This window comes from Panicum virgatum, chromosome 2K (genome assembly GCF_016808335.1).
Source record: "Panicum virgatum strain AP13 chromosome 2K, P.virgatum_v5, whole genome shotgun sequence".
Classification (NCBI taxonomy): Eukaryota; Viridiplantae; Streptophyta; class Magnoliopsida; order Poales; family Poaceae; genus Panicum; species Panicum virgatum.
Window position 1 is genome coordinate 886,703 of NC_053137.1, and position 27,955 is coordinate 914,657.

At 49.6% G+C, this 27,955-nt stretch overlaps 1 protein-coding gene and 1 long non-coding RNA gene across 2 annotated transcripts; both read left to right on the forward strand.

Moving 5' to 3' along the window:
* Positions 1-25,218, forward strand: LOC120659205 (replication protein A 70 kDa DNA-binding subunit-like). Its single transcript, XM_039937264.1, has 6 exons — positions 1-116; positions 1,399-1,461; positions 24,017-24,160; positions 24,256-24,529; positions 24,632-24,734; positions 25,014-25,218. The coding sequence occupies exons 3-6, from the start codon at positions 24,017-24,019 to the stop codon at positions 25,216-25,218; spliced, it is 726 nt and encodes a 241-aa protein (XP_039793198.1). The 5' UTR covers positions 1-116; positions 1,399-1,461.
* A 76-nt stretch (positions 25,219-25,294) lies between these two features.
* On the forward strand, positions 25,295-27,753 carry LOC120660266. The gene is made up of 6 exons (XR_005669488.1): positions 25,295-25,417; positions 25,565-25,719; positions 25,799-26,291; positions 26,375-26,448; positions 26,518-26,628; positions 27,257-27,753. It is a non-coding gene; the product is annotated as an uncharacterized LOC120660266 (long non-coding RNA).
* The last annotated feature ends 202 nt before the right edge of the window (positions 27,754-27,955 follow it).

Here is a 27,955-nt window from a genome sequence, read left to right on the forward strand (position 1 = left end):
GCATGATTTCCCTAGTGCCGCCGCTTTTTTTTCCTGATTGATGCACGATCCCTTGGATTCTCTCCGATTAGGAAGCTGCGTTCGCATTGGGTTTGCCTGCGCTACAGATCTTCAAGGTACGTTCGCTGTACATCTAAGCTTATGTCTTTCCTTAGATTTAAATGATTTCATTTGTGCTGTTGTTCCCTACTGCTATTAGATGATTGCTTTTGTTGAGCTGGGTGTCCTGTGGAGCTGATGTGTGTGTGTGTGCTGCTAGATAGAGAGCTATCATGTCTTGATGCTTTATGTTGTGATCTTTTTTTCTTATATGTGGTTCTTTCTTGCTGGATCTTTCATTTGGAAGAACTTGTCTGAGGGTCACCTCAGCAAAGTTTGTGCAAGTGGTCTTATGTACAGCTTCTATTGTCACAGTCTCTGAGCAAATGCTTTGGTGTGGTTTCTTTCGTGTGTTCCTCAATATGGGTTGGCTGTTTATTGTAGTGTCTATGCAGTGTATTTAACCATGTATGATGCTTTTGTGGTGGTGCCTTTTAAAGAGTTGTTAGACCTAGCACTTAGTATCTGGATAGTTTTGATCTAGAACAAATAAATATCTGCCAAGATAGTCTTTTTATAGATTGTGGGTGGTTGTGATGATATGGTGACTCTTACTTTGATCTATTTAATTTTGCATAGAAATCATGTGTACCAGGTTGTCAAGGCGTGGTTGAGTTTATTTACACAAATTTATGCCTACATTGTGATGATTGTCTTAGCATCTGACTAGACCTGTCTTGTTTGCATTTCTGGAACATGATTTTGCCATTTGACAGATCTATAGAAATTCTATCTATCTGCTAAAAAAAGACAGATTTTGGATGGTTGCATTAGAATGCACCATCAGATTCTTGCCCTTCAATTGCTTTTGGTGTGAGACAAATCAATGGGGTGCATGCTTTTGAGATGTGTGTTGTGTAATATGAACTAATAGAAATCTGAGTTACCTGTTAATTTAATTTCATGTGCTAATAATGTATTAGTGCACAGAATGCTCTGAAATGTAATAGTAGTGTTTGCTTCTCCATTATTGGGTGACTTCCTTGCTGTTGGAGACTTTAGAGTTAATGGTTCTTTGCATGTTCAACCTATTAAAGACTGTTTGCCCAAACAGAATTTACAGATTTGTAGCCTTAGATTGATATATTCAGGCCTTATGGCTACGGCCTTGACATGTCCAGAGGCTATGCCTCTGCAAGTATGAGGCTTCTCCCTTCCTGTGTCTTGCTATTGTGGTAGCCTTTTTAAAAAGTTTTTTATGTGCCCGCTATTGGACAGTTTGCAGATATGAAACTTTATTTATATATGTTCTGCAGCTACCAAATTGTATTTATGTGGGTGCTGCTATATGGTTGCTAGGCTGCTGCTGCTGGGCACAAGCTGGTCCCTGCTTTGCTTCTGCTGCAGCGTGTTCTTGTGAAGGTAAGTTATGTTCGTCTTTGCCTTCCTTTCATATCAGCTCTTTTATATGTGATCCATTCCCCCTCTCTATGTGCACCTCTCTCTCCTGGTCTTGCGCTTCTTTTACCCCTGCCCATCTTCTATGTTGGAGTCTTTCTCTATGCATTTATATCAGAGTAGCTGCTGTGCGTGCGCATGTCTTATTAAATATTTACTACATGCTTCCTGCTGTTCTTTTTGTTTAGCCATGACTGGGTCTGCGAATGAGAGAGTGGCACGTTGTCGTGAGAAGGTCCAAAAAAGGAGGGCTGTGCCGCAGAGTGTCCTACCTGTTTACCCTGTTGCTTGTTCGTTCGGCTGCTCTAGCGAGCATGCTTTTGCTAGTGGCAGTGGCCATTCCTGCGAGCCTGGCTTGTTTGGTCCATCCAGCCAGCCATATCTAGTGCGCTTTGGCCAGCCTTGTCACCAGACTCCGTTTCCCCCAACAAAAACAAGTGAGTTAGTTCCACACTCAAATGATCCATTGAATTACCCGCGAGCTTCAACGACGATCCTTTACTAATCTGAAATGAGCAGGAAAACGATCCTTGATGGACTGTCCTGCAAACATCGCTGCGTAGAACCGCCATTACCGAATTAGTAGGACACGCTATAAGAGATGCCCTGTGAATGATCCTGTTGTTACTCTACCAATCCCTCCTGACAAGGCCTCTGTAGACAAACTAAAAGGTCTTCCATCTATCCTTTTAAATCACCTTTGTCGGGGTGTTGAAACCACAGCCGGGTGGCGGAATGCACCCGCCTAATCCTAAGTGTAGGATGTGCTTGGGGGCAGTCAAGGAATGCTCGATCTAGAGGCGTAAGAACACGGAAGCACACAAGGATTTAGAGTGGTTCGGGCCGCCGGAGCGTAATACCCTACGTCCATTGTGTGATGTATTGCCTGAGCTTGTGTGCAAGCTGGGGGAGGAGCTATGCCTGTCTCTGCATGTGTGAAAACTTGTGGAACCTGTGTTCTAGCGGGCGTGCTCTCCCTTTTATATGTCTAAGGGGAGCACGTACACTGAGCGGAGCCCCGACAGGTGGACCCGGCGATATATTTGATATTGTACACAGCGGAGCCTTAAATGCTATAGATCCGGAGATCTTCGTCGTCGGCCTCCGTGCGTACCTTCCGACTGGGTATGGTCTTGAGCCGTCCTGTCGGTGTAGGCAGCTACGAACGTAGAGGGTAGGGTGCAACGCCGCGTTACCCTCTCTGTTCACTATTGCGGCGTACTGTTACCTAGTTGTCAGAAGTAGGTCATCATGACTTGCCTCCCATGCGTGGCGCTGGGATTTGACCGCACGCCTCGGTAACTCGCGAGCCGCCTCGGTAACCGACGGGGTTTCCGTGTTGTCTTGTCATGCCTGTGCAGTCTGCCAGAAGCCGTCCCATGCCCTGGTCTGGCAGCGCACGTCTCAACCACCCGCATTTAATGCGGCATGCGGCTTGGCTTCCGGCAGAAGGCTCGCCTCTGTGGGACACGTGGCGGAGCCGGACCCTGGAGTCGGCGGCCGCACCCACAGGGGCACGTGGCAGCTCCGGACCTCCTCCCGAGTGGGACGGGAGGTCCGGGTTCCTTGGCACGTGGCGGCTCCGAACCCCTCCCGAGCGGAGTGCTGAGCCGAGGGCTCGGGGGGTCCGGATAGGCACATGGAGATCCCAGACCCGACTGTGGGGGTCCGAATCCACGGTAGAAGACCCCGAGCATTTCCATCTCTGGGACACGTGGCGTCACCGGACCTGTCCCTACGTGGTGGAGTAGGTCCGAGGCCGTTGGCCCGGTGAGACGGAGTCAAACCGCTGGGGTCCGGCTGCTCAGGCCCTCAGGGCATAGTTACGGATAACTACGCGTGTATAAGCCTTGACACAGTAGGAGTGGGTACCCCGGTCTGGGTACACCGACAGAGGCCCCCGGGCCCACCTGCGGGTAAGGTATGAACCCGCAGGTTGGGCCAGAGCCATGTCGGAGTCATCGGGAAACGCTGTTCTTCCCGCCCTGGATTCTGCTGTCGAGCGCCTGCGTCGCCTGAAGTTCGCCCTTGGCGCAGGCCTTGTCGCCGAGGGTCAGGAGCCTGTTCGGATGGTGGCCGAGCAGCCCTGCACATGATTTAGGATCGGCGTTTAGTAACATACCCACGTGGTCCCAAATCCTGTTGGCAGAGGTCCTTTGAGATACACAGCCGGACCTGTGGAACATAGCTTAGGAGGCCAGCCCTCAAGCTAGAATGAGGTCCGGACCTCTAGGTACGTAGTTCCGGGTACTAGGGCACCTGTTACAGAGTGGTGGAGTGCACAGGCTTAGGGTACGAAACCAGGCTAAGCGGCTGCACAGGGCTCCGGACCACCCCCGGGAACAAGTACCTCTTCCCCGAAGCAGGTTCCTAAGGACCCGGACCCCCCTCTAGCAGTGAGAAGGTCCCAAACTGAACCACATGCCGGTTGACTCAATTCGGACACAGGAGTGGGAACCACGCGGGGGTTAGCGCAAACAGAATGCGTAGATTGAAATTAGAATGTAACTGTTGTCGGTCAAAACCCACCGGCGAGTAGTGACAGGCAACACGAGGAGCCGGGAGGCTGCCGGGGCGCTGGCTGGCACCGGTCCCTCGGTCAACGGCCCAGATCCTGGCACACGCCATCGCTTCCGGAGATGCAGGGCATGCCACCTAATCTATACCCGATCAGGAGGGTGCGAACGTGCCTTTGACGATTTGCCTACAAGCACAGACACGTGTAAACATTAGTCCGAGCCGTGGTCGGCTCCCCGGGACAACTCTTGCATCGGATTTAAAGAGTCGATCGAGTCCCGGTGTCAGATTGGATTTGCATATCCAGATGGTAATGGATAAAGCAAATAACTGCAAAAACTGCTTCAATTAAATCTAGCTAATCTAATCCACGACGGTAAAAGCTTCACTGCTAGATCGGAACATCCTACACGTAGTTAGGCCTAACGAGCGTAAAAGATAACTGAACCTTGACCAGAAAAGAGGCCTAAGAACAAGCAAAAGCCGATTCCCAGATCAATCCGTATTAAGATCTAGGCAAAGTATCTAATACGTCGCCGGATCGTCCAACCCGTTTGCAAGGCCTAAACTAGCAGATATTACGCCAATTCTTAAGTATAAGAACTAACCATAACATATTAGATCTACTAGATAAAAAAGGAGCAGAGTGTCATCTCTACGCGACTAATTCCATGCAACGAGAATTAGTATAAGATTAAAACATGATCGCGCAGAAATGACATGATGTTCGTAGATGATAAGCAATAAAAGCACGATGAATCTACTAAAAATCATACTACGAAAATCTTGATAACTAACACTACTCGCCATAAAAAATGCTTCAGTACGAGTAATACTAAGGTAAAAGCAAGAACAACGCTGCCCTGATCGCAAGAAGCGATCAGGGCAGCATGGCGCTTACTTGGACGAAACCCTAGAATTAGGGGTGGCGGTGCACCGAGAGTTGTTGTTTGCAAAACGTGATGACGTTCTTCTTTTTATGAATATCATAGGGTACATATTTATAGTCCGGAGACTTGGAAAACAATCTAAACCAACGTGTCCAAATCGGACTCTATCTCTAACCCAAACTGAACTAAATCTAAAGATACATGGCCCACATGGCCCAAACACTCACGCAGGAGCCGATTCACAAGGCTTCTTTAATTCCTGCTTTAAGCTCAACTTGCTCGCGGCCCATTAATTAACCCTGTTAATTTATGGCGATAACACATGCCCCCCAAGTTTCAAAGTATGAATGCTTTGAAACTTTGTATAGTCGATGCCTCAATCTGCATGATGGACTCAGCGCCTCGGCTCTTCTGATGCTGCTCTTCTGATAGCTGATGCTTTACTGATAGCCGACGCAAAGAGACGAATCGACTTTACTCCTCCTGCTAAATAACTTGGATCTTTTGAACAGAAAATAACTTCACTCCTCAAATGATTCTCTCAAATCGCTCAATGTGTATGATTCCTCACCAAAGCATTATATTGCATCCTTTCTCCCTATATCTAGTATGACTTTTTGTGGAGTTCAGGGTAGGGAATGAAGAGGTAGCATACTCGGGCCGCACATGTTGCAAAGTCAAAAACCGGATCCAATAGAGAAAGCAAATCATACAATCAGATCAAGATGTGCATGTGTGTGGAATTTTTGTGGCTGGAACTCGCATCCCCCTTTTGCAGAACTCTCCCTTTTATCTTTTGCTGAGATATGAGCTATCTTTCATTTTTCTTTCTTCTTTTTTTCTTCTCATGCTTTTTGGGGCACGAACATTTATATTTTTTTCTTTTTTTTACATAGCCCAAATCTTTCTACAGGATGAATATAAAGAGTTCTGTCAAAAAAGGAATTGAGCATTTTTATGGATGGAAGGCATATACTTGTGTAACTTCCAGTGTAGAAGTCAGCATATGAGTGGTTGAGTACATGGAGTGTACGTGATCTTGATCTTAAAAATATGAAGCGAATCTCACAAGGACCACAAAGAATTTGGCAATGCTCAATGCAAACACAAGCAGCATATGTATAAAGGTTTTAAATGTGTATATATGGCTCTGGTAGGAATTTAGCATATCACTGAGGAGCTAAGCTATTTAAATTCAAAATTTCCAAGTATTTTGCAGTAAGAAATAAAGTTTGCTCGTCATACCGGTATCAGCAGTGTTGGCGGCATCGGCAATTTGTTGGTGATCTCCTGTAGCTTTCCCGATGCTCTCAACAATTGGTCGATAGAATAGATCATGCTCTTTAATTATATGCTGGAGGTGATGGCAACGCATCGGCATTCCTCACAGTCCCTTGAGGCGATGGCAACATATCAGCTCCCCACATTGTTCCTAGAGGTGATGGATTTCAACTCAACGTGTTGGCCTTTTATAATACAGCCAGATGGATTTCATCGGCTCTTGTTATTCGCCTTCCCACATGCTCGGGAAATATTTCTTGAGGTGTTGGCCATTGACGGCTACAGGAAACTTGACACCATCTAATTCTTCAAGCATGTACGCATTTCCAGGCATGACCTGATCAACCTTGTACGGCCCATGCCAAGTTGGAGACCATTTACCATACTTCCTATCTTTAGTTCCCAATGGTAGCACTGCCTCCCAAACTAGGTCTCCAACCTGGAATTCTTTCGGCTTGACCTTTTTGTTGTATGCACGAGCAACTTTAGCCTTGTTTTCCTTGATCTTCTCGAGTGACCAAAGTCTTAGCTCTGTAAGATCCTCCACATTATCGCTCATCAAGGCTGCATACTCTTCAGCCGATAGATCATTCTGAAACTCAACACGCCTTGATCTGGCCGTGATCTCCCATGGCAACACAGCGTCTTGACCGTAGACCAGATGGTATGGTGACGTCTTGATGGATCCGTGACACAAAATACGATATGCCCACAAAGCCTCTGTCTTGGTGCTGCAAACCACAGCCGGGTGGCGGAAGGCACCCGCCCTAGCCCAGAGGGTGTGTACTCGGGGGTTAGCTAGTCTTAAATCGATCTCACTCAAGAACACGATGAACACAACAAGATTTAGAGTGGTTCGGGCCGCCGGAGCGTAATACCCTACGTCCACTGTGTGTTGTATTGCCTTCCCACGAGAGTGAGAAAGTGCGAGAGCTTGAGTCTTTCTGGAGATGTCTGTGTTCTAGCGGGCGTGCTCTCCCTTTTATATGTCCAAGGGGAGCACGTACACTGAGCGGGGCCCCGACATGTGGACCCGGCGATGTATTATAAACTACATTTTGGCCTTCAGTGCCTCAGATCCGGAGATCTTGTCGTCGGCTTCCGTGCGTAGCTTCTGACCAGGGATGGTCTTGAGCTGTCCTGTCAGAGTAGAGTCCAGCCTCTGCAGCCGCGCGTCGAGGTCATGATGAAGCGCCGAACTACTGACTCAGTCCACTGTAGCAGCGTGCACTGTTGCTCCAGTCAGTAGCTGGTCATCATGACTCGTCGCCCATGGGCGCGGCGCTGCGTCTTTAGTGCTTGCCTTGGTAACTGACGAGCCGCCTCGGTAACTAGCGATCCATAGTGTGGACTGACAAAAGCTGCCCCGTGCCCAGCGGCAGCAGAGCCTGCCTCAACCACTCGCACTTAATGCGGGTGGGTGAGGGAGCTTCCAGCGGAAGGCTTGCGCCCGCGCCCGCGTCTGCGCGACACGTGGCGGCTCTGGACCCCTCCCGAGTAGCTAGCTGAGCCGAGAGCTCACGGGGGGTCCGGATGGCACGTGGAGGTCCCGGACCCACCTACGGGAGTCCGGGTGGCACGTGGAGGTCCCGGACCCACCTGCGGGAGTCCGGATGGCACGTGGAGGTCCCGGACCCACCTGCGGGGATCCGGGTCCGCGGCCACAGGTGCTGAGCATTTCCACCTCTGGGACACGTGGTGACACCGGACCCGTCCCCGAACGGGAAGCGAGTCCGGGACCCTTGGTCCGGTGAGATGGAGTCGGAACCCAGGAGTCCGGCTGCTCAGCTCCTTAGGGCGTAGTTACGGATAACTACGCGAGTCTTGGCACAGTAGGAGTGGGTACCCCAGTTGTAGGGTACCGACAGTGGCCCCCGGGCCCGCCTCGGGAGAGGCAACGAACCCGCAGGTGGGGCCACTACTGTGACCAACTTGGCTGCTTCTAGCGCCCAGCGGTGCGCACCGCAAGGGTCTTGCCCTGCATCATCCATCCTTTGGGTCACCTGCTGCATCATCACGTTTGGACCTGCACATGACTCAAGGTAGATGCTTAGTAGCGTGCCCACGGGTCCCAAATCCTGTTGGCTGTAATCCTTTGAGATAGGCAGCTAGGTTCAGTGAACGGAGCTCAAGGGGCCGGCCTTTAGGTTAAGAGAAAGTCCGGACCTCCAGGTTCCCAGTCCTAGGTACTACGGCACTTATTCACAGGAGGTGGTGCGTGCAGGCTTAGGGTACGGAACCAGGCTAAGCAGCTACACGGCTCCGGACCTCCCCGGAGAATGAGTGCGCTTCCCTGAACCTGCAGGTTCCCAGGGGTCCGAACCCCTCTCTTCCATGAGGGGTCTCGAGCTAAGTCACTAACTAGCCAACTCAATTCGGACCACAATCACCGCACAAGAGTAAGAAGCCACGCGGGGGTTAGCGCAAACAGAATGCGTAAATTGAAATTGGAATGTAACATCCTTAGAGGCGAACTGAGAATAAACTTTTTCCTTTATAACTAGATGTACATGAGATGTGCGATGTAAGCCAGAACACGGGTTTATGAGGCCGGAGCTGTCCGGACCTCCGGGCCCCTAGTCTTAGGTACTACGGTACTCGCCCTAGGGAGGTAGAGCATGCAGGCTTAGGTTACGGAACCAGGCTAAGCGGCTACACGGCTCCGGACCTCCCCGGAGGGTGAGTACGCTTCCCTGAACCTGGTTCGCAGAGGTCCGGACCCCTCCACGAGGGAGGCTCACCGGACTGGACCACACGGAAGTACAACCTAGTTACAAAGGAAAAGGCTTTATTCCCTGCTGGGCCTCTAAGGGTAGGACTTACAGAGATGTAGAGTCGGGGGTGCGACCGGAGTCGGCTTTCCGCCGGAGAGCCACCAGAGTCAGCTTAGCGCGACCGGAGTGGGCTTTTCGCCGGAGCGGGCTTCGTGCGACCGGAGTCGGCTTTCCGCCGGAGCGGGCTTGGTGCGACCGGAGTCGGCTTCCCGCCGGAGCGGGCTTCGTGCGACCGGAGTCGGCTTTCCGCCGGAGCGGGCTTGGTGCGACCGGAGTCGGCTTTCCGCCGGAGCGGGCTTCCTCACATGAGTGAGGTATGCTGCGAGCTGGGATTTGTCGCTCCGCCGCTCGCAGCTTGTGAGGGGGCCCTTGACGGGCGCCCTGACTCTTGCCGACGTGCAGCGCGCGCCGCTGCCAACGGTGGCTGCTCCACGGGCACGGCTGCCCCTGGCGCAGGAAGGCGAGAGGCGTGTGGCGCGGATGACGCCACACCCTCCGTCATCTCCACGTCGTCGTGGTGGTGGGAGTGCTCAACCACCCGAGCCATGGAGATGGGCAATAGACGAACTGCGACAAGCTAGAAGCCCCTACCTGTCGCGCCAAATGTCGTGGTGCTGCAAACCACAGCCGGGTGGCGGAAGGCACCCGCCCTAGCCCAGAGGGTGTGTACTCGGGGGTTAGCTAGTCTTAGATCGATCTCACTCAAGAACACGATGAACACAACAAGATTTAGAGTGGTTCGGGCCGCCGGAGCGTAATACCCTACGTCCACTGGGAGATGTATTGTTCTTGGTGGTGTGTATCAACCTATCCTCTCCTGGCCTTGGCCTTATTTCAGCCTGAGGTCTTCTAGCGGCGCTCCCCCTTTTATAGATCAAGGGGGAACGGATACATAGGACGTTGATGCCTCGACAGGTGGGCCCAACGTGACTGTGGCTACCGCGGTAGCGAATCTTTTCCTCCGATAGGCGTACTGCTGCTCTTCTGACTCAGGGGGGTCTTCTCTTGTCCCGTCAGCTAGGTGCCCGTTGGAGTAGCGTAGCTTGCGGCGTGGCCTGCTGAGGCTTTTATGTAGCGTCATAAAGGGCGAAGCCGAGCCGTCGTATCCATCTGTTACGGCAGACTGGCAGACGCGGCGTGGGCGGCGCCAGTGCCCCCACTACCTTGGTAATACGCGATCAATAGTGTCCCCTGGCTAGTCAAACGTCTCGGCTTCTGCTATATCAATGCGGACGTCCACCTACCGCAATGAATGCGAAGGTAGGTGGACCTCAATATGGAGACCAAGGGCCTCATACACGTGTCGGCCCCGGACCATCCTGAGGCGGGGCGTCGAAACCTTCCCTTGGAGAGGGGTCCGATTGCTATGCGGGGGGTCCGGGACCCTATGAGGGGTCCGGGACCCCGCGGGGGTCCGGACTCCTCGGGAGGTCCGGAGCCCCGGCTGCTTGCGCTTGAGCGCCCGTCTCTCCTGGGACACGTGGCGTCCCCGGACCTTCCCCGGCCGTGGAACGGGTCCGGACCATTGTCGGGAGGACAGGACTTCGGACCGCAGGGGTCCGGCTGTTTGGTTGTAGTCAAGGATGACTACTAAGGCTCTTGCCGAGACACAGCAAGAGGGGGTACCCCAGTCCTGGGGTACCGACAGTGGCCCCCGGGCCCACCTCGGGAGAGGTACGAACCCGCGGGTGGGGCCACTACCGTGATGTGTTCCTACGCAACTTGATTGCGTTGGTGTGCTCTTGGAGAGTGCGGGCATCCCGGACCCCTGTAGAACATGTCGTCCCCTATCAGAACATACTTCATAGCTTTGAGTCTTATCCTTCTGGGTGCCCCCCGAGCCGAATCCTTCAAATAATTGAAGATATCGGCTCTCCAGTCTCCAGGTTCTAGAAACTGAACCTCTACATCGACCCCATCGGCTATTTCCTTGTATCCGGAAGCCATCTGTACCAAGTCACTGGCTTCACTGTTCAAAGTCCTTCGTATCCAGTGGAAATTAATGTACCTGAATTGTGACATTAACTCGCGGCACTGCATCCATATCGGAAAAAGAGGCTCGCTCTCACATTTATATTCTTCCGTGAGCTCAGAAATCACCAGTTTCGAATCCCCAAATATTTCCACTGCTTCTGCACCAGCTTCCAGGAGTAATTCCATCCCCTTGCGAATGGCCTCATACTCTACTAAATTATTGGTGTATGGAGTAGCAATCCTGATGGAAAAAGAATAAGTCGCCCCACGAGGCGATACCAAAAGAATTCCTATGCCGCACCCATCATCACAAGCCGATCCGTCGAAAAACATGGCCCAGGCACGTACAAAAAGTGCAGACACGTCAGTGTTGACCCTATCTGCAATGAGATCCGCCAGTGCCTGTTCCTTGACTGCCTTTGCAGGTTGATATCGGATATCGAATTCTGACAACACAAACATCCATTTTCCTAGTCGGCCTTTTAGAATAGGAGCCGACAACATATGCTTGATGACATCCGATTTACATATGACGATCGTTTCCGCCGAGAGCAAAATATGTCGAAGCTTTGTACATGTAAAGAATAAACAAAGGCAAATCTTTTCAATCTCAGGATACCTGGTCTCGGCGTCCAACATGCGCCTGCTGAGGTAGAAGACAACCCTCTCCTGATCGTCATGTTTCTGAATCAGAATCGAGGCGATGGAAGTGTCACCCACGGACAGGTACACGTAGAAAAGCCTGTCCTGTTGAGGCGGAACCAATACTGGAGGCTTCGACAAATATTCCTTGATTTCATCAAGAGCCTGCTGCTGTTCTGCCCCCCAGTGAAAGTCATCCTCGGACTTGATCTTCACCAGGCCCATGAACGGCTCGATACGCCCAGACAGATTGGAGATAAATTGTCTGACAAACTTGATTTTGCCGATGAGCTTCTGTAACTCCTTCTTCGTAGTAGGCGGCTTCATTGTCTTTACCGCTTCTTAACTCTTCAAGCCGATCTCGATTCCTCGCTCATGTACCAGGAATCCTAAAAACTGACCGGCCGACACGCCAAAGGCACATTTCTTCGGGTTCATTTTGAGCCCAAACTTCCAAGTCCGCTCCAAAACCTTACGCAAATCTTCCAGATGCCCCCCAGCCGATGTGGACTTGACCACGACATCATCAATGTATATTTCTACCAGCTTGCCGATGAGATCATGAAAAATGTAATTCATGGCGCGTTGATACGTTGCGCCGACATTTTTCAATCCAAAGGTCATAACCAAGTACTCGAACAAGCCGACCGCGCCTGGTACTCTGAACACGGTCTTGGTTATATCCTCTAGGGCCATGAAGATCTGGTTGTAGCCGGCGTTACCATCCATAAAGCTCAACATTTTGTGACCGGCAGCGGCGTTGATCAATGTTTCTGCCACGGGCATCGGATATTCGTCCTTTGGCATCGCTCTGTTGAGGTCTTTGAAATCCACACAGACTCTCTATCGGCCATCCTTCTTCTGTACAGGGACCACACTAGAGATCCATTCTGCATACCTACATGGCCTGATGAACCCTGCGTCCAACATCTTTTGCACCTCTTTCTTGACCTCCTCCAGGACTTCAGCCTTCATCTGCCTTGCTTGTTGTTGAAACGGCCGAAATCCTTTCTTAAGCGGGAGCCGATGTTCGATGATGCTTCTATCCAGACCAGGCATTTCAGTATAATCCCACGCGAAACAATCCCGGTATTCCCTCAATAGTGCTATCATCGGCTCACGCAGGCTCGGGTCTAGCTTCTTGCTGATAAATGTTGGTCGCGGCTTATCCCCGGGACCGATATCAACTTCCTCCAAATCGTCAGCTGATGTAAACCCGTACCCCAACTTGCCGTCGCCTGTAAAATCGACTGTGGACGCAGGCGACTCGTCATCATCTGCCACGTCGACAGCAAACACGGGGAGATGACAAAAGAAAATTTTTGGCCGACCGCACGGGCGGGCCGCCTCTATATTACCCCTCGAAACTGAATGCTCATTAACTAACCAACTGCCAGAGCAGGCTAAAGTCTGTCCGCAATGTAATAGTTTCGACTCTAAACAAGAATTGTCTATTTTTTGGTGCCGGTCGCTGGGACCGGCCTCTCTAAACCTGCTAGGCTCCGTAGCGTGCCAGGATGTATTTATTCTGTGAGGCCAGTGGATAAGACCAGCCTCAATCTGTTTTTTGTCGCTTCGATCAGATCACAGTCTTCCAGCGCGATCCCTGAGATCGACTCTTGCCCTTCCACGTCCCAGGCGTTCATGTCTGCGAGCGAAACCTCGCTGGAGTCATCTGCACGGACCACCTCCACTTCATCGCCATCCCACTAGACCAAACACTGGCGCATCGTGGAAGGAACACAACAATTGGCGTGAATCCAATCCCTCCCAGGCAGCACTGTGTACGTACTCTTACTGTTGACGATGAAGGATGAGGTTGGGACGGTCTTGTGGCCAACTGTCAACTCCACATTGAGGACGCCCTGTACCTCCGACGGCTGGCCATTGAAATCATTGAGCATCACGTTGGTCTTGATAAGGTCAGCAGCAGAATGATGCAATCGACGCAGTACTGAGTATGGCATTAGATTGACCACGGCGCCAGTGTCGACCAACATCCTGTTCACAGGCTTGCCATCGATGAGGCCCTTGAGATATAATCCCTTCAGGTGCTTGTAGCTTTTCTCCTTGGGCTTCTCGAAGATGATCGGCTGTGGGCCAAGATCCAGCCGCGCGACGGCCAATTCCTCCGGTTGGGGCGCCCGAAACTCCGACGGGAGCACGAACACCATATTCACATCAGCCGATGGCTTTTCATCAGCTCTTGGCTGCTTGGGGCGCCACTCCCTCCTTGGAGGGCACCTTTCCACCCTTCGCGGGTGCCTGACTTGCCCCGCGAGATCCGGATGCGCTTTCCTCAGCACGTCGAGGTACCTTGCTTCTGCCTCCTCGAGATTGCGTAAGCGCTGTACTCTGCGCTTCTGTGAGTAGCTGAGCCCGTCAGGACACCATCGTGGATGATGATACTTATCTTCCCCTTCTAGCTCAAGATCATCCCTGGATGGCCGCTCAATATGGTCGTCGTGACGTGCTTTGGGCCCCAAGCGCTGGAACAACGACGTCTCGCCTGCCTGGCGTCCCCGAGGCCTGCACTCCAAGCAATCATCGATAGTAGGCAATCGGCTCATGCCGGAATTCCAACAGTACCTGAAGAACGGGAAATGCCAGTGGTCGCGTATAGCCTGGCGCCTCCCCAGCGTCCTCCCTGTGCGGTGCTCATACTCCTCCTCTTCTGATTCATATCGGCGGCGCAACTTGTACTGATACTGGTATTTTTCCGGAAACCGGTTGGAAGCTAGGAGTTGATTGCGGATGTGACACACTTGTTCTTCAGTAACATGTTACTGCTCCGGCTCGTCTTCATCCTGGGGCCATTTGCCAGAAGCGGCCTCTTTCCTCTGCTCGTCACGGCGGCGCATGGGTCCCGCCATGTTAATCTGGAATGCCAAGTTCTAGCCCTCAGGTCTAAAATCTGACAGCTCCACCACATTAGCTTGTGGGAATGGTTGACTGTCCACCTTTATCGTGTGTTGGGCCAGAATTAATCGGCCTTGCTCGATAGCCGATTGGATCTGCCGACATAGCTCCTTGCAGTCATTCGTGGCATGGGTGAACGAGTGGTGCCACTTGCAGTACAGCCTCCCCTGCAGCTCTTGCGTCGTTGGCAGCTTGTTGTTCTCTAGGAGCTTGAACTGCTTTTCCTTGAGCAGTAAGTCGAATATCTGCTCTGCCTTGGCCACGTCAAAATCAAAGCCCTTCACAAGCCCCTTCTGTTTGACCCACTTGCACGGGACGGGGTTTGCCCCCCGGGTCCACTCTGCCACAGCCACTTCTTGTTCCCCGCTAGAATCATCAGAATCATCTGCTTGGGCCATATTCACATGGCGCTTGAATTTTTCCTGTTACAGATCAGGGTGATAGTGTTCATACGTCGTGTGCTTCTGTACCATGTGCGGCAGAGAGGTGAATTCCAATTGAAAAGCCAGATCCTTGATCGGCTTAGTGAGCCCCAGAGCTGCCAAATCGACTGCCTCCTTTTCTGTGATGCGCGATGAGTAGCATCGATTCTTAACCTCTCTGAAGCGCTGCACGTACTCCGACACACTTTCCCCTCGCTTCTGCTTAACTTGGGTGAGGTCGGCAATCCCGGCTTCAGCAGCCTCTGAGTGATACTGGGTGTGGAACTGATCTTCCAGCTGCCTCCAAGTGCGGATCAAATCTGGGGCCAATGATGTGTACCATCCAAAGGCTGAGCCCGTGAGAGACTGACAGAAGAATCGGACCCTTAGAGGATCCGATACCGAAATCATCCCGAGCTGAGTTAGGTATCGGCTCACATGCTCGATGGAGCTGGCCCCTTCTGACCCGCTGAACTTGGTGAACTCCGGGAGCCGATACTTGGGTGGTAACGGGATCAAGTCGTATTTGCTTGGGTACGGCTTGGAATAGCTGATCGCATTTCTCTTGGGCAGAATGCCGAATTGATCCCTTAGTATTGCGCTGATCTGATCCACACTAAGAACTCCTGGGGCCGAGGGTTCAGCACTCGGCCCGGTAGCGTACTTCGCTAGCCATGCCTGTTTCTCCGCATCTGCCCCTGAAGCTCCTGTACCCACCAGATGTCCCGCGCGCGTTGGACTGATGCTGTCAGGTATGTACACGTACGTGTAGCCGTGCGGGGTCTCCTTAGGCGGCTCGTTCAGGAACTGGCCCTCCCCGGGATCACCGCCGATCTTGTAGACGACGTAGATCGGCGAAGCCTGCGGACCTGGATTTGTGAGCGAATACGATATTGGCGGCCTAGACTGAAGTGATTCCTCTCCCCTATGACTCCCCAGGATTGGTCCTGATGGGGAGTACTGGTTCTTGATCACCTCCTGGACGACACGGTGTGCCACACGCTCGAGCTCATTCACCAGGCTTTCTGAGTGCCGATGAAGCGTGTGAGCCACCATGTAGTTCATCTCCTGGCGCAGGGCTCTGGTGCGCTCCTCTGATGGTACGGACAAGTCAACGTTGTCGAGAGCACCTTCGGGTGAGAACCCCTACCACCTGATGCCGTGGTTGCGGGTCCTCTCGAAAGAGCTGATGAGATCGGCTTCGAACTGAGCTTTGACCTCATCGTATTTCCGCTTGTGCTCGGGGGTCAGCTCTTCATACGTGACAGGGCTGGTGATTGGCGCTTGGCTCTGAGGTCCAGTCATTCCAGCGATGAACGTTGTTGCTGATGAGGGTCCCACCGGGCGTGCTAGAATGTGTTGTCGGTCAAAAACCACCGGCGAGTAGTGACAGGCAACACGAGGAGCCGGGAGGCTGCCGGGGCGCTGGCTGGCACCGGTCCCTTGGTCAACGGCCCAGATCCTGGCGCACGTCATCGCTTTCGGAGATGCAGGGCGTGCCACCTGATCTATACCCGATCAGTAGGGTGCGAACGTGCCTTTGACGAGCACAGACACGTGTAAACATTAGTCCGAGCCGTGGTCGGCTCCCCGGGATGACTCTTGCATCGGCTTTAAAGAGCCGATCTAGTCCCGGTGTCAGATTGGATCTGCATATCCAGATGGTAATGGATAAAGCAAATAACTGCAAAAACTGCTTCAATTAAATCTAGCTAATCTAATCCACGACGGTAAAAACTTCACTGCTAGATCGGAACATCCTACACGTAGTTAGGCCTAACGAGCGTAAAAGATAATCGAACCTTGACCAAAAAAGAGGCCTAAGAATAAGCAAAAGCCGATATTACGCCCTATTAAGATCAAGGCAAAGCATCTAATACGTCGTCGGATCGTCCAACCCATTTGCAAGGCCTAAACTAGCAGATATTACGCCAATTCTTAAGTATAAGAACTAACCATAATAGAATAGATCTACTAGATAAAAAAGGAGCAAAGTATCATCTCTACCTGACTAATTCCATGCAACGAGAATTAGTATAAGATTAAAACATGATCGCGCAAAGATGACATGATGTTCGTAGATGATAAGCAACAAAAGAACGATGAATCTACTAAAAATCATGCTACGAAAATCATGATAACTAGCACTACTCGCCATCAAAAACACTTCAGTACGAGTAATACCAAGGTAAAAGCAAGAACAACGCTGCCCTTATCGCAAGAAGCGATCAGGGTAGCATGGCGCTTACTTAGACGAAACCGTAGAATTAGGGGTGGCGGTGCGCCGAGAGTTGTTGTTTGCAAAACGTGATGACGTTTTTCTTTTTACGAATATCATAGGGTACATATTTATAGTCCGGAGACTTGGAAAACAATCTAAACCAACGTGTCCAAATCGGACTCTATCTCTAACCCAAACTGAACTAAATCTAAAGATACATGGCCCACATGGCCCAAACACTCACGCAGGAGCCGATTCACAAGCCTTCTTTAATTTCTGCTTTAAGCCCAACTTGCTCGCAGCCCATTAATTAATCTTGTTAATTTATGACGATAACAGTAACATCCTTAGAGACAAACTGAGAATAAACTTTTCCTTTATAACTAGTTGTACATGAGATGTGCGATGTAAGCCAGAACACGGGTTTATGAGGCCGGAGCTGTCCGGACCTCCGGGCCCCCAGTCTTAGGTACTACGGTAATCGCCCTAGGGAGGTAGAGCATGCAGGCTTAGGGTAAGGAACCAGGCTAAGCGGCTACACGACTCCGGACCTCCCCGGAGGGTGAGTACGCTTCCCTGAACCTGGTTCGTAGAGATCCGGACCCCTCCATTGGGGAGGCTCACCGGACTGGACCACACGGAAGTACTACCTAGTTACAAAGGAAAAGGTTTTCTTCCCTGCTGGGCCTCTAAGGGTAGGACTTACAGAGATGTAGAGTCGGGAGTGTGACCAGAGTCGGCTTAACATCGGAAAGAGCCACCAGAGTCGGCTTAGTGCGGCCGGAGTGGGCTTTCCGCCGGAGCGGGCTTCCTCACATGTGTGAGGTATGCTACGAGCTGGGATTTGTTGAAGCTGTTCTCCCCCCAGACCTGCTTGATGACGAGCTGGGAGAGCATGACCCGCTATCGCCATCCTGCTGATGCGGGCGCTTGCCGCGCGAGTTCTGGCCCCCGGGCGCTAGCCACCTGAAACATGGTGATGCCGAGCCGATGATCAAGCGAAAGCCAAGCAGCCCCTACCTGGCGCGCCAAATGTCGGGGTGTGGAAAACCACAGCCGGGTGGTGGAATGCACCCGCCTAATCCTAAGTGTAGGATGTCCTTGGGGGCAGTCAAGGAATGCTCAATCTAGAGGCGTAAGAACACGGAAGCACACAAGGATTTAGAGTGGTTCGGGCCGCCGGAGCGTAATACCCTACGTCCACTGTGTAATGTATTGCCTGAGCTTGTGTGCAAGCTGGGGGAGGAGCTATGCCTGTCTCTGCATGTGTGAAAACTTGTGGAACCTGTGTTCTAGCGGATGTGCTCTCCCTTTTATATGTCCAAGGGGAGCACGTACACTGAGCGGGGCCCCGACTGGTGGGCCCGGTGATATATTTGATGTTGTACACAGCGGAGCCTTAAATGCTACAGATCCGGAGATCTTCGTCGTCGGCCTCCATGCGTACCTTCCGACTGGGTATGGTCTTGAGCCGTCTTGTCGGTGTCGGTAGCTCTGTTCACTGTTGCGGCGTACTTTTACCGAGTTGTCAGAAGTAGGTCATCATGACTGCCCATGCGTGGCGCTGGGATTTGACCGCACGCCTCGTTAACTCGCGAGCCGCCTCGGTAACCGGTGGGGTTTCCGTGTTGTCTTGTCACGCCTGTGAAGTCTGCCAAAAGCCGTCCCATGCCCTGGTCTGGCAGCGCACGTCTCAACTACCCGCATTTAATGCGGCAGGAGGCTTGGCTTCCGGCAGAAGGCTCGCCTCTGTGGGACATGTGGCGGAGCCGGACCCTGGGGTCGGCGGCCGCGCCCACAAGGGCACGGGGTAGCTCCGGACCTTCTCCCGAGCGGGACGGGAGGTCCGGGCCCCTTGGCACGTGGTGGCTCCGAACCCCTCCCGAGCGGAGTGCTGAGCCGAGGGCTCGGGGGGTCTAGATAGGCACGTGGAGGTCCCGGACCTGACTGTGGGGGTCCGAATCCATGGCAGAAGACCCTGAGCATTTCCATCTCTGGGACACGTGGCATCACCGGACCTGTCCCTACGTGGTGGAGTAGGTCCGAGGCCGTTGGCCCGGTGAGACGGAGTCGGACCGCTGGGGTCCGGCTGCTCACGCCCTCAGGGCGTAGTTACAGATAACTACGCGTGTATCAGCCTTGACATAGTAGGAGTGGGTACCCCGGTCTGGGTACACTGACAGCCTTTTAATTCTTTGACCTGCTAGCCATATAACATTGATCCTGCCTTCCGCTCCTGTAGAGGCTTACCCAGGCAGATCATACTACGGTGGCCCATCTGATGAGTGCCCGTACTGCGGTGCTGTGTTTTGGTTTCAAGAACGAGTGAAAAGCTCAACAAACCTATCAAAAAGAAAAGTTGTGTACAACCTTTGCTGTAGAGCTAGAAAAATCGATCTAAAACCTTTCAAAAGACCTCCTGCACCTCTATCTAGCCTCCTTAGATTTGATGGTGATGCGCAGTCAAAGCGGTTTCTTAGGCAGATAAGGTCGTATAATTCCCTGTTTGCATTCACTTCTTTAGGTGCACGTGTTGATAAGACGATAAACAATGGTACTGCTCCTTATGTCTTTAAGATAAATGGGGTTGTCCACCACCGTATTGGTTCTTTGGTGCCCCCGCGTGGTGCTGAACCTAAATTTGCCCAGCTGTACATACATAACCTTGAACACGAGGCACAGAAATGTCTTTCCCTTTTCGAAGATGATGGTGGCTCCGCTAACCAGCCCGACCGAGCGATAGCGCTATCCCTTTTACAAATGTTGGACAGCCACAACAACCTTGTGAAGGCGTTTCGTTGCGCTAGAGAATGATTGGAGGATGCTGGCGACCAGTCACTGACTCTAAGGCTTCTAGGATGTAATTCTAGATAAGATGTCCAGTACAATCTGCCGACCAGTGGTGAAATAGCAGCGATAATAGTCGGTGACTATTCAGCTGATGAATATACCTACGACATCCTTGTCAATTCTAAAAACGGCTTTTTGAAACGGGTTTCCTGCCTGCACCCATGCTACATGTGCCTTCAATACCTACTTCTGTTTCCCTATGGCGAGCATGAGTTCCATCTTGGCATTAGATACACAGATGCAGACCAAGAAGGCATCACAAGTAAATATGTTACCATGCTCGAGTACGGTAGATTCCATATGCACTACAGGCTTAACGAATCAAATCCCTATACTTGCTATGGTAGATTGAGTGATCAGTTAGTTATTGACTTTTATTCGACTGTTGAAGGCTCTAGGCTAAAATGGATAGCTGACCACCAGAAAGAACTTCGCTATGAATCTGTTCAAGGAATAGCTGATGCGATTGACAAAGGTTTGACTTCCGCAGACTCTGTTGGCGGTAGAACGGTTGTTCCTGCAAGCTTCACTAGGGGTAGAAGGTACCATGTAATGAACTTTCAGGACGCAATGGTCATATGCAGAGTATTTGGACCTCCAGATCTTTTTGTGACTTTTACATGCAATACAAAATGGAGAGAAATAGCTGATGCCCTTCGTTATGAGCCAGGCCAATTACCAAGCAACCGATCTGACTTAGTTGTGCGAGTCTTTCATATGAAAGTTGACGAGTTCATAGAAGATATAAGAGAGGGCAGGACCTTTGGCGCTGTTCGGGCAGGTAGGCCTCCATATAATCTGGCAGGTATGGCCAATTTTCTATGCTTCCTGTAAGCATGACTAACTAGCCCTACTAATCCTGCAGTTCTATACACAGTTGAGTTCCAAAAGCGTGTCCTTCCCCATATACATTGCCTTGTGTGGCTGGCTGATTCAAATGCGCACTTTAACGCTTCCACTGTTGATCACTTTATCTGTGCAGAAATACCTGACATAGAGCTTGACCCACTTGGTTATGCATTCGTTGATGAATTTATGATACATGGCCCATGTGGCAATGACAATAAAAAATGCCATGCATGAAGGACGATAAGTGCTCAAAGAATTTCCCTAAGTCTTTCCAGGAAGAAACTATAGTAGATGACTTTGGCTTCACCATCTACCGACGTAGGGAAGACGGTAGGCATGTGATCAAGAATGGTGTTAGACTGGATAACAGAAACGTTGTGCCCTATAACATGAACCTTCTTAAGAAATACAATGCGCATATCAATGTTGAATGGTGCAATAAATCAAATATGATCAAGTACTTGTTCAAATATGTCACTAAAGGAAGCGATAGGGCCAAAATTTACTTTGAGGTTACTTTGAAAATAGCTAACGCCTCTCCTGGCCCTGGCTTAGCTCCACGCGATGAGATTCAGGAGTACATAGATGCTAGATACCTATCTGTCTGCGAAGCCTTGTGGCGTGCCTTTGAGTATGATATCCACTACAGAGTACCTCCTGTAGAGCGGATGTGTGTTCATCTTCCTGGAATGAACCATGTCCGTTATGAGCCGGGGGCTGATTTGCGAGCTTTGCTTTCTAGCCCAGCAGCGAAAAGCACAATGTTGACTGCGTGGTTCGATGCTAATGCAAAACACAGTGATGCTAGAAACCTGACCTACTGTGATTTCCCTAAAGAATGGACTAGGTGTGCTTCTGACCGTTGTTGGCGGAAAAGGGCACCTTGTGCCAAAATTGGTCTCATGTATTACGTGCATCCAACCGCTGGGGAGCTCTACTATTTGCGCATGCTCTTGATGATAGTTAAAGGTGCGACAAACTACGCTGATGTCCGAACGTTCAACGGTAGGGTGTACAACACATACCGAGAGGCGTGCGAAGCAAGAGGGTTGCTAGAGAGCGACAATGAGTGGATCCTGTTGTTTGATGAGGCTATTGTCTCAGCATCATCCTATCAACTTAGATATCTGTTTGTCACCGTTGTGCTTTACTGCTCTGTCGGCAATGTTTGTGCTTTATTTGATAAGTACTGTCTCTACCTTACCGATGATATACGCAAAGGACTTGTGAATGCTCTTGGCAACCCCGGATTTGCTGTTCCGCATGAGCAGCTGATGAACATTCTTATACTAAAACTGACAGATATGTTTGCAAACTGTGGGGGGGACATAGCCATGTACGGTTTGCCGAGTTTGACAATACAAACCTATGGTCTGTATGATAACCGACTAATTAACGATGAGCTTGATACCGAGCCTTTGATGCTATCCATGCACGCTTCATCCTTAGTGTCACAGCTAAACCCTGACCAGAAAAATGTTTTCGATCGAATCACTAACTGCGTTTTAAACGGGTCAGCAGGTTTTTTCTTTGTGTGCGGTCATGGTGGGACTGGAAAAACATTTTTATGGAACGCTATTATAGCTAGACTCCGGTCTGAAAAAAATTTGTCCTGGCAGTTGCATCATCTGGTGTGGCTTCCTTGCTGTTGCCTAGAGGACGCACTGCGCACTCTCGCTTTAAAATACCGCTTGACATAACAAAAACTGCCGTATGTGCTGTCAAAAGGGGTACTATGCTTGCTGAACTTATACAGGTAGCGTCGCTTGTTATATGGGACGAGGCCCCAATGACCAACCATTGCTGTTTCGAGGCGTTTGATAGAACGATGAAGGACATTCTGTCCGAGCATAAACCTGGCAATGCCATGCTTCCTTTTGGAGGCAAGCCTGTCGTTCTTGGTGGCGATTTTAGGCAAATCTTGCCTGTGGTTCGAAAGGGTTCGCGTGTAGCTATGGTTGGCGCATCAATTACGAACTCTAGGCTATGGAGGCATGTAGTTCTCCTTAAATTGCATACCAACATGCGCTTGCGAGACCCTTCATTGCAAGGGGCCCAGCGCGATGAGCTTCAGTGCTTTAGTGAATGGATCCTAGCAGTTGGTGATGGCACTGTCCATGCCGAGAGGAGAGGGGACGAACGCGAGCCCTCATGGGTTACTATTCCTGATGATCTACTAATTCACACTGAGGGTGACAAGATTGCTGCCCTTGTATCCGAGGTCTATCCTGATTTGCTAAGACGCTATCGCGATTCTTCATATTTATCTTCCCGAGCCATTGTCTGCCCAAATAACCAAACGGACGATGAAATCAATAGCTATATTGTCTCCATGCTGCCTGGCGATGCTATGACATATATAAGCTGCGACACCATATCAAAAACATCAGAGCAGATTCCTGATTTTGACATCGTGTATCCCGTTGAGTTTCTAAACTCTATTGAAGCAAATAATTTCCCTACACATAAACTTGTGCTTAAAAAAGGAACCATAGTGATGCTGTTACGGAACTTAAACCAAAGTATAGGCCTTTGCAATGGAACTAGGCTTCTTGTTACTGAAACTGGTCAGCGCCTTTTGCAGTGTATGATGCTAACAGGGACAAATATTGGAGAGACCGTTTTTATACCTAGAACAGCTCTTAACACAACTGATGTAAAATGGCCTTTCACTTTGCAGCGCAGGCAATTCCCTGTCCGCGTGTGCTATGCGATGACAATTAATAAAAGGCAGGGCCAAACACTATCAAGAGTAGGCCTTTATCTAAAAAAAACCTGTGTTTACACATGGGCAGCTGTATGTTGCGATTTCAAGAGCCACGTCAAGAAGCGGACTTAGGATTTTGATCGAGAACGATGATGGAACGTGTGGATCTCAGACTCGCAATGTGGTGTATCGAGAGGTTCTTGCTGCCGCTGATGCGGCAGCAGCCTAGACCTTTGCAGTGCAAATTTTTTTGTTGTACATAGATTTTGTGGGCTTATATGATTCTATTTTGAGACCTCTACTGCGCAAGAAACCCTTGTGCCTTTTGCTGATTTATGCCTAATACAAATAGACAATGGTTCTTTCCATTTTGCTAAGGTCCTATTCTTGATTGGCTGCTGTCCTTCATATTTGCTACTCATGCTCTGTTCAGGTTAGCTGCCTATGTTCACACTGTTTTCTTGTGTTTGCAGATGGCTGACCTGCTTCTCCCAAACCTTTTGACTGGGAACTGCAGCGATTGCGTGTGCGTTCGCGTTTCCAGGTTCTGGAACTTCTATGACACTAATAACGAAACAAAACTCCTTCACACTGACATGGTCCTCATTGATGAGGAGGTAAGCACCTCTGATCTACTCCTTAATTTACCCCTCCAGCCTCTCTTATCTGTTGTTAACCAGTAATTATGAGCTGTTTATTTTCCCCCCAACAGGGTAATAGCATCCATGCTCAGGTCTATCCTCCAGCTGATGAATTGTTCAAGAACCGCGTCAAGGAAGGCGGTGCCTACACCTTCTCCTACTTTTGGGTCAGAGCCTCCAACATCTACAACAAGCCAGTAGAAAATGACCAGATGCTTGTGTTCACAAAATGGACCAAGGTGGAAGAAGTCCTTGATGTTCCTCCTGCTTTCCCAATGTATGCCTACTCAATTGCCTCACAAGAACAGCTTCAAGCACGTATTGACAGCAGGGCACAGTTTACAGGTAAACAAAGCTTTTCCTGTTGTGTGCATTCGTTTTACAGTATCGATGCGGTATATTCCTCCATACGTACCCTGTTTAACCCATGGCTGTTTCTCCATATAGATGTTATTGGAGTCATAACTGCCATTTCAAATACTGGAACAACACAAACAAAGCTAAGGCATGGCGACAGCACTAAGAGGACCGTCACTATACAGACACCAAGGTGATTTTATTGCTCAATATATACTTATGCACATTCTGCCATTTCAGGCTAATTTTGCTATTGTATTACAGCCTATAGATCCTGCCCCACCAATAGTTATAGGATTTTGTTTAAATGCCTATCTCTAACTAAGCCTTTCATCAATATATACTTATGCACATTCTGCCATTTCAGGCTAATTTTGCTATTGTATTACAGCCTATAGATCCTGCCCCACCAATAGTTATAGGATTTTGTTTAAATGTCTATCTCTAACTAAGCCTTTCATCAATGCTGCAGCAACATCCTCTTAGATGTTGTGCTTTGGTCAGAGCATGCCACAGCTTTCCCAGCAGATGAAATACTCAAAGATGGCCAGACTTCTCCACAGGTTGTGTTGTTTGTTGGTACTCTTGTCAAAAGCTTTGGAGGTATGTCCTTGTCCGGGAGTTTGTCTTGCAAGTGGTACATCAATCCTGACACAAAGAAACTTCTAGCTAGGTGATGTGCTCATCTACATAGCTGAATTTTTAGATTGCCAGTATTTATTCAGCAGCTTCTAATGCCTCATCATTCCTAACAGTGCCACAGAAGGGTATAAGCCAAATGCTTGGTCTGAGAGTTCAAGTGCTGCTGTCAAAAAAGAACCTGCTCAGGAAAAAAAGCTCTCTGAGATTTTAGATCTCAATCCATTTGAGTTCCATGTGCAAACTTCAATCCCTTCACGCATTCCATACTGCTTCCATACTGCACTTCTACTGTCAGGGTTTTATTAGAAGCTTTTAGGTTTAGTATCATTCAACAATTTATTGTAACCTTTGTTCTCTTCTGAATCATGATACTATATGTAGAAAACTGAGTTTATAGTCACTGTCGCTGTAAAGAAGATCGGCAGCAACTGGTGGTACAATGCGTGCAAGAAATGCATGAAGACAGCAAAACACCATGGTGATTCCTACAAGTGCACAAATGCTAAGTGCAACAACATTGGGATACCCAATCCAAGGTTAGTTATCTGAATTTGAACTTCTCATCCTTCTTGATCAGATACTTTCTGTTGCCTATTCTGATCTTAGCGTCGATAGGTTCAAGTTATCCATACTTGCTGGTGACGACACAAATGCTGCTGAGTTCATTCTGTTTGGGAGGCAAGCTCAGCGACTGACAAAGAAATCGGCTGACACCCTTATGGCTAAAAACCCAACTGACTTCATTCTAGATGAGATTACAAGGCTGCTTGAGAAGACGTTCACATGGATAGTCAGTTTTACTGATAGCACCACAGATTCCGACACCATAACACTCCAAACCAACACAGTGGTTGGAGAAGTCGGTCAAGGAGGCTCTATCATTCCAGCCATGCCAGCCACATCCCAAACATCCTCACTCATGCTGTCAGAAGGTGCCACCACCAGCGTGCATGGCGCTTCTCACCAGAACCAGGCTCTTCCTAAGTTACCACTTGCTGCCTGCTCTGTTGATAGCCATGCCTCCAATGCCTCCCTGGTCAGGCCTGCCTTACTTGCATCTGATGCGCCGCAGACTCCACAGAGTGTGAAGAGCACAGCAAATTACAAGGTACGAGCTCCTCGATTTGTTATAAACTACCTGCTGCTTCTTACAGCACACATTCCTGATCGCCTTTGCATCTGTCATCATAGGACAAGTCTGAAAATCCTGCTGTGAAGCCTTCTAAGAGTGCTCTGGTGTCATAGAAGACATCCACTAGGAAAAGGTGAGGCATCCTTACAAATTCTCACGTGGACACACGCCTTTCTAGAAATGCTTATAGTGCTGCTTATAGGTCCCGTTCAACAAGCAAAGGAAACGTGGCTAAGAAACTCCTCATTGATGATGAGGCCGAGGAAGACGACGGTGGCAACAGCAGGGGTGCGGCCTCTGCTGATCAGCAAAGGTGCCCTTTCTATGTCTCTCTTTTAAATCAAAAGCCTAGCCTATAGACCCTGGCAAATATGCTAATGTTCCTTTCAATCCAGTTATGTGGTCGAGGCTTATATATCTGATCACATACCTTTGCTCATGAACAAACTGGAACCTGATATGCAAAGCTTCCATGAGCCTTCTTGATTTATAGACCAAAAGATGGATATAAACATATACATCCTGCATTTTTGCTTGCTGAGTTTATGAAACAAATAATTTGCCTAGCTGCTGCCTACTTTTTTTAGAACACTTGGTTGATATGTGGATGTTCAAATGAACTAGACATGTCAGGTTAGATGTGAATTTGAAAATGATAGCCTAGGTGGATATACTTGCTATGCTACTGCTCAGAGTTCTCTCGATGCACTCCCTCAAACCAGGTTCATCGCTGTAAATTCTATGTTCCTAGGATACATGTGCTAAGCCTGGAATGAGCTGGCTATTCTAACTAACCCAGAATACCTCCAGTACATTATATCAGAATGTGGCAAGTAACTTTATTTACACATTACATGAGGACTCTCCAACGTGTTTTGCGTGCTTCTTTTACATCACCATGCTAGATACATATTGGGAATTTAACTTCTGTCATTTTGCAGCCCCAGCAAGGAAGCATGAGCAGACAGGCTCGTGCTCATTTTGCCGCTCCATGTTGCAGCCAACTTTTGGGTGTCTTTAGTCTGCGTCGACGCATCATCTTCGTCGGCATGTGCCTGCAACATGTGTAGCGTTTTGGTTAGGTTTCTCTTCCAAAGACAATTCAAGTTAGTATCAAAAGCTACCGGCTAGGCTGCTTGGTAGCTACTGATACTGGTTATACCATTTATGGTGATCGGATGTGCTCTAGCTATGATGTCCTTGATGCCAGACAGATGCCAAAAAAACGGTAGGATAGTTAGGTGATCGGATGTGCTGTAATCTTATGTTTCAAATTGCCGGACGGACACCTCAGATCTTATCGGTAGGGTAGCCCAGCTGAATGAATGTGCTGTAATATTCATCGTTTAAGTGCCGAACAAACACATAGGCAATGTGGATGCATGTGTTGTGATGTTAATCGTCTAAATGCCAAACAATCACCTTCGATTATAACTTCCTCGGATGTGTTTATGTGCATGGAATGCACATGCCAAGTAACTCATGACGATTGCCTTTTATTTTTTTACATGCTTTTTTTATTGTTTATATGGTGCGCGCCGAATGGTCTAGTGAATATACATGAGCACAGCTTTTACCATAATCTGCTTTGGAAAGAAAAAGGGTCAAATTTCAGTTATGGCAATCGTGCTGATTTAAAT

Coding starts and splice junctions, on each gene's coding strand:
- LOC120659205 (XM_039937264.1), top strand. CDS start 24,017: ATGGCTGACCTGCTTCTCCCAAACCTTTTGACTGGGAACTGCAGCGAT. Junction 24,161..24,255: donor TGGTCCTCATTGATGAGGAG/GTAAGCACCTCT, acceptor TCCCCCCAACAG/GGTAATAGCATCCATGCTCA. Junction 24,735..25,013: donor GTCACTATACAGACACCAAG/GTGATTTTATTG, acceptor TCAATGCTGCAG/CAACATCCTCTTAGATGTTG.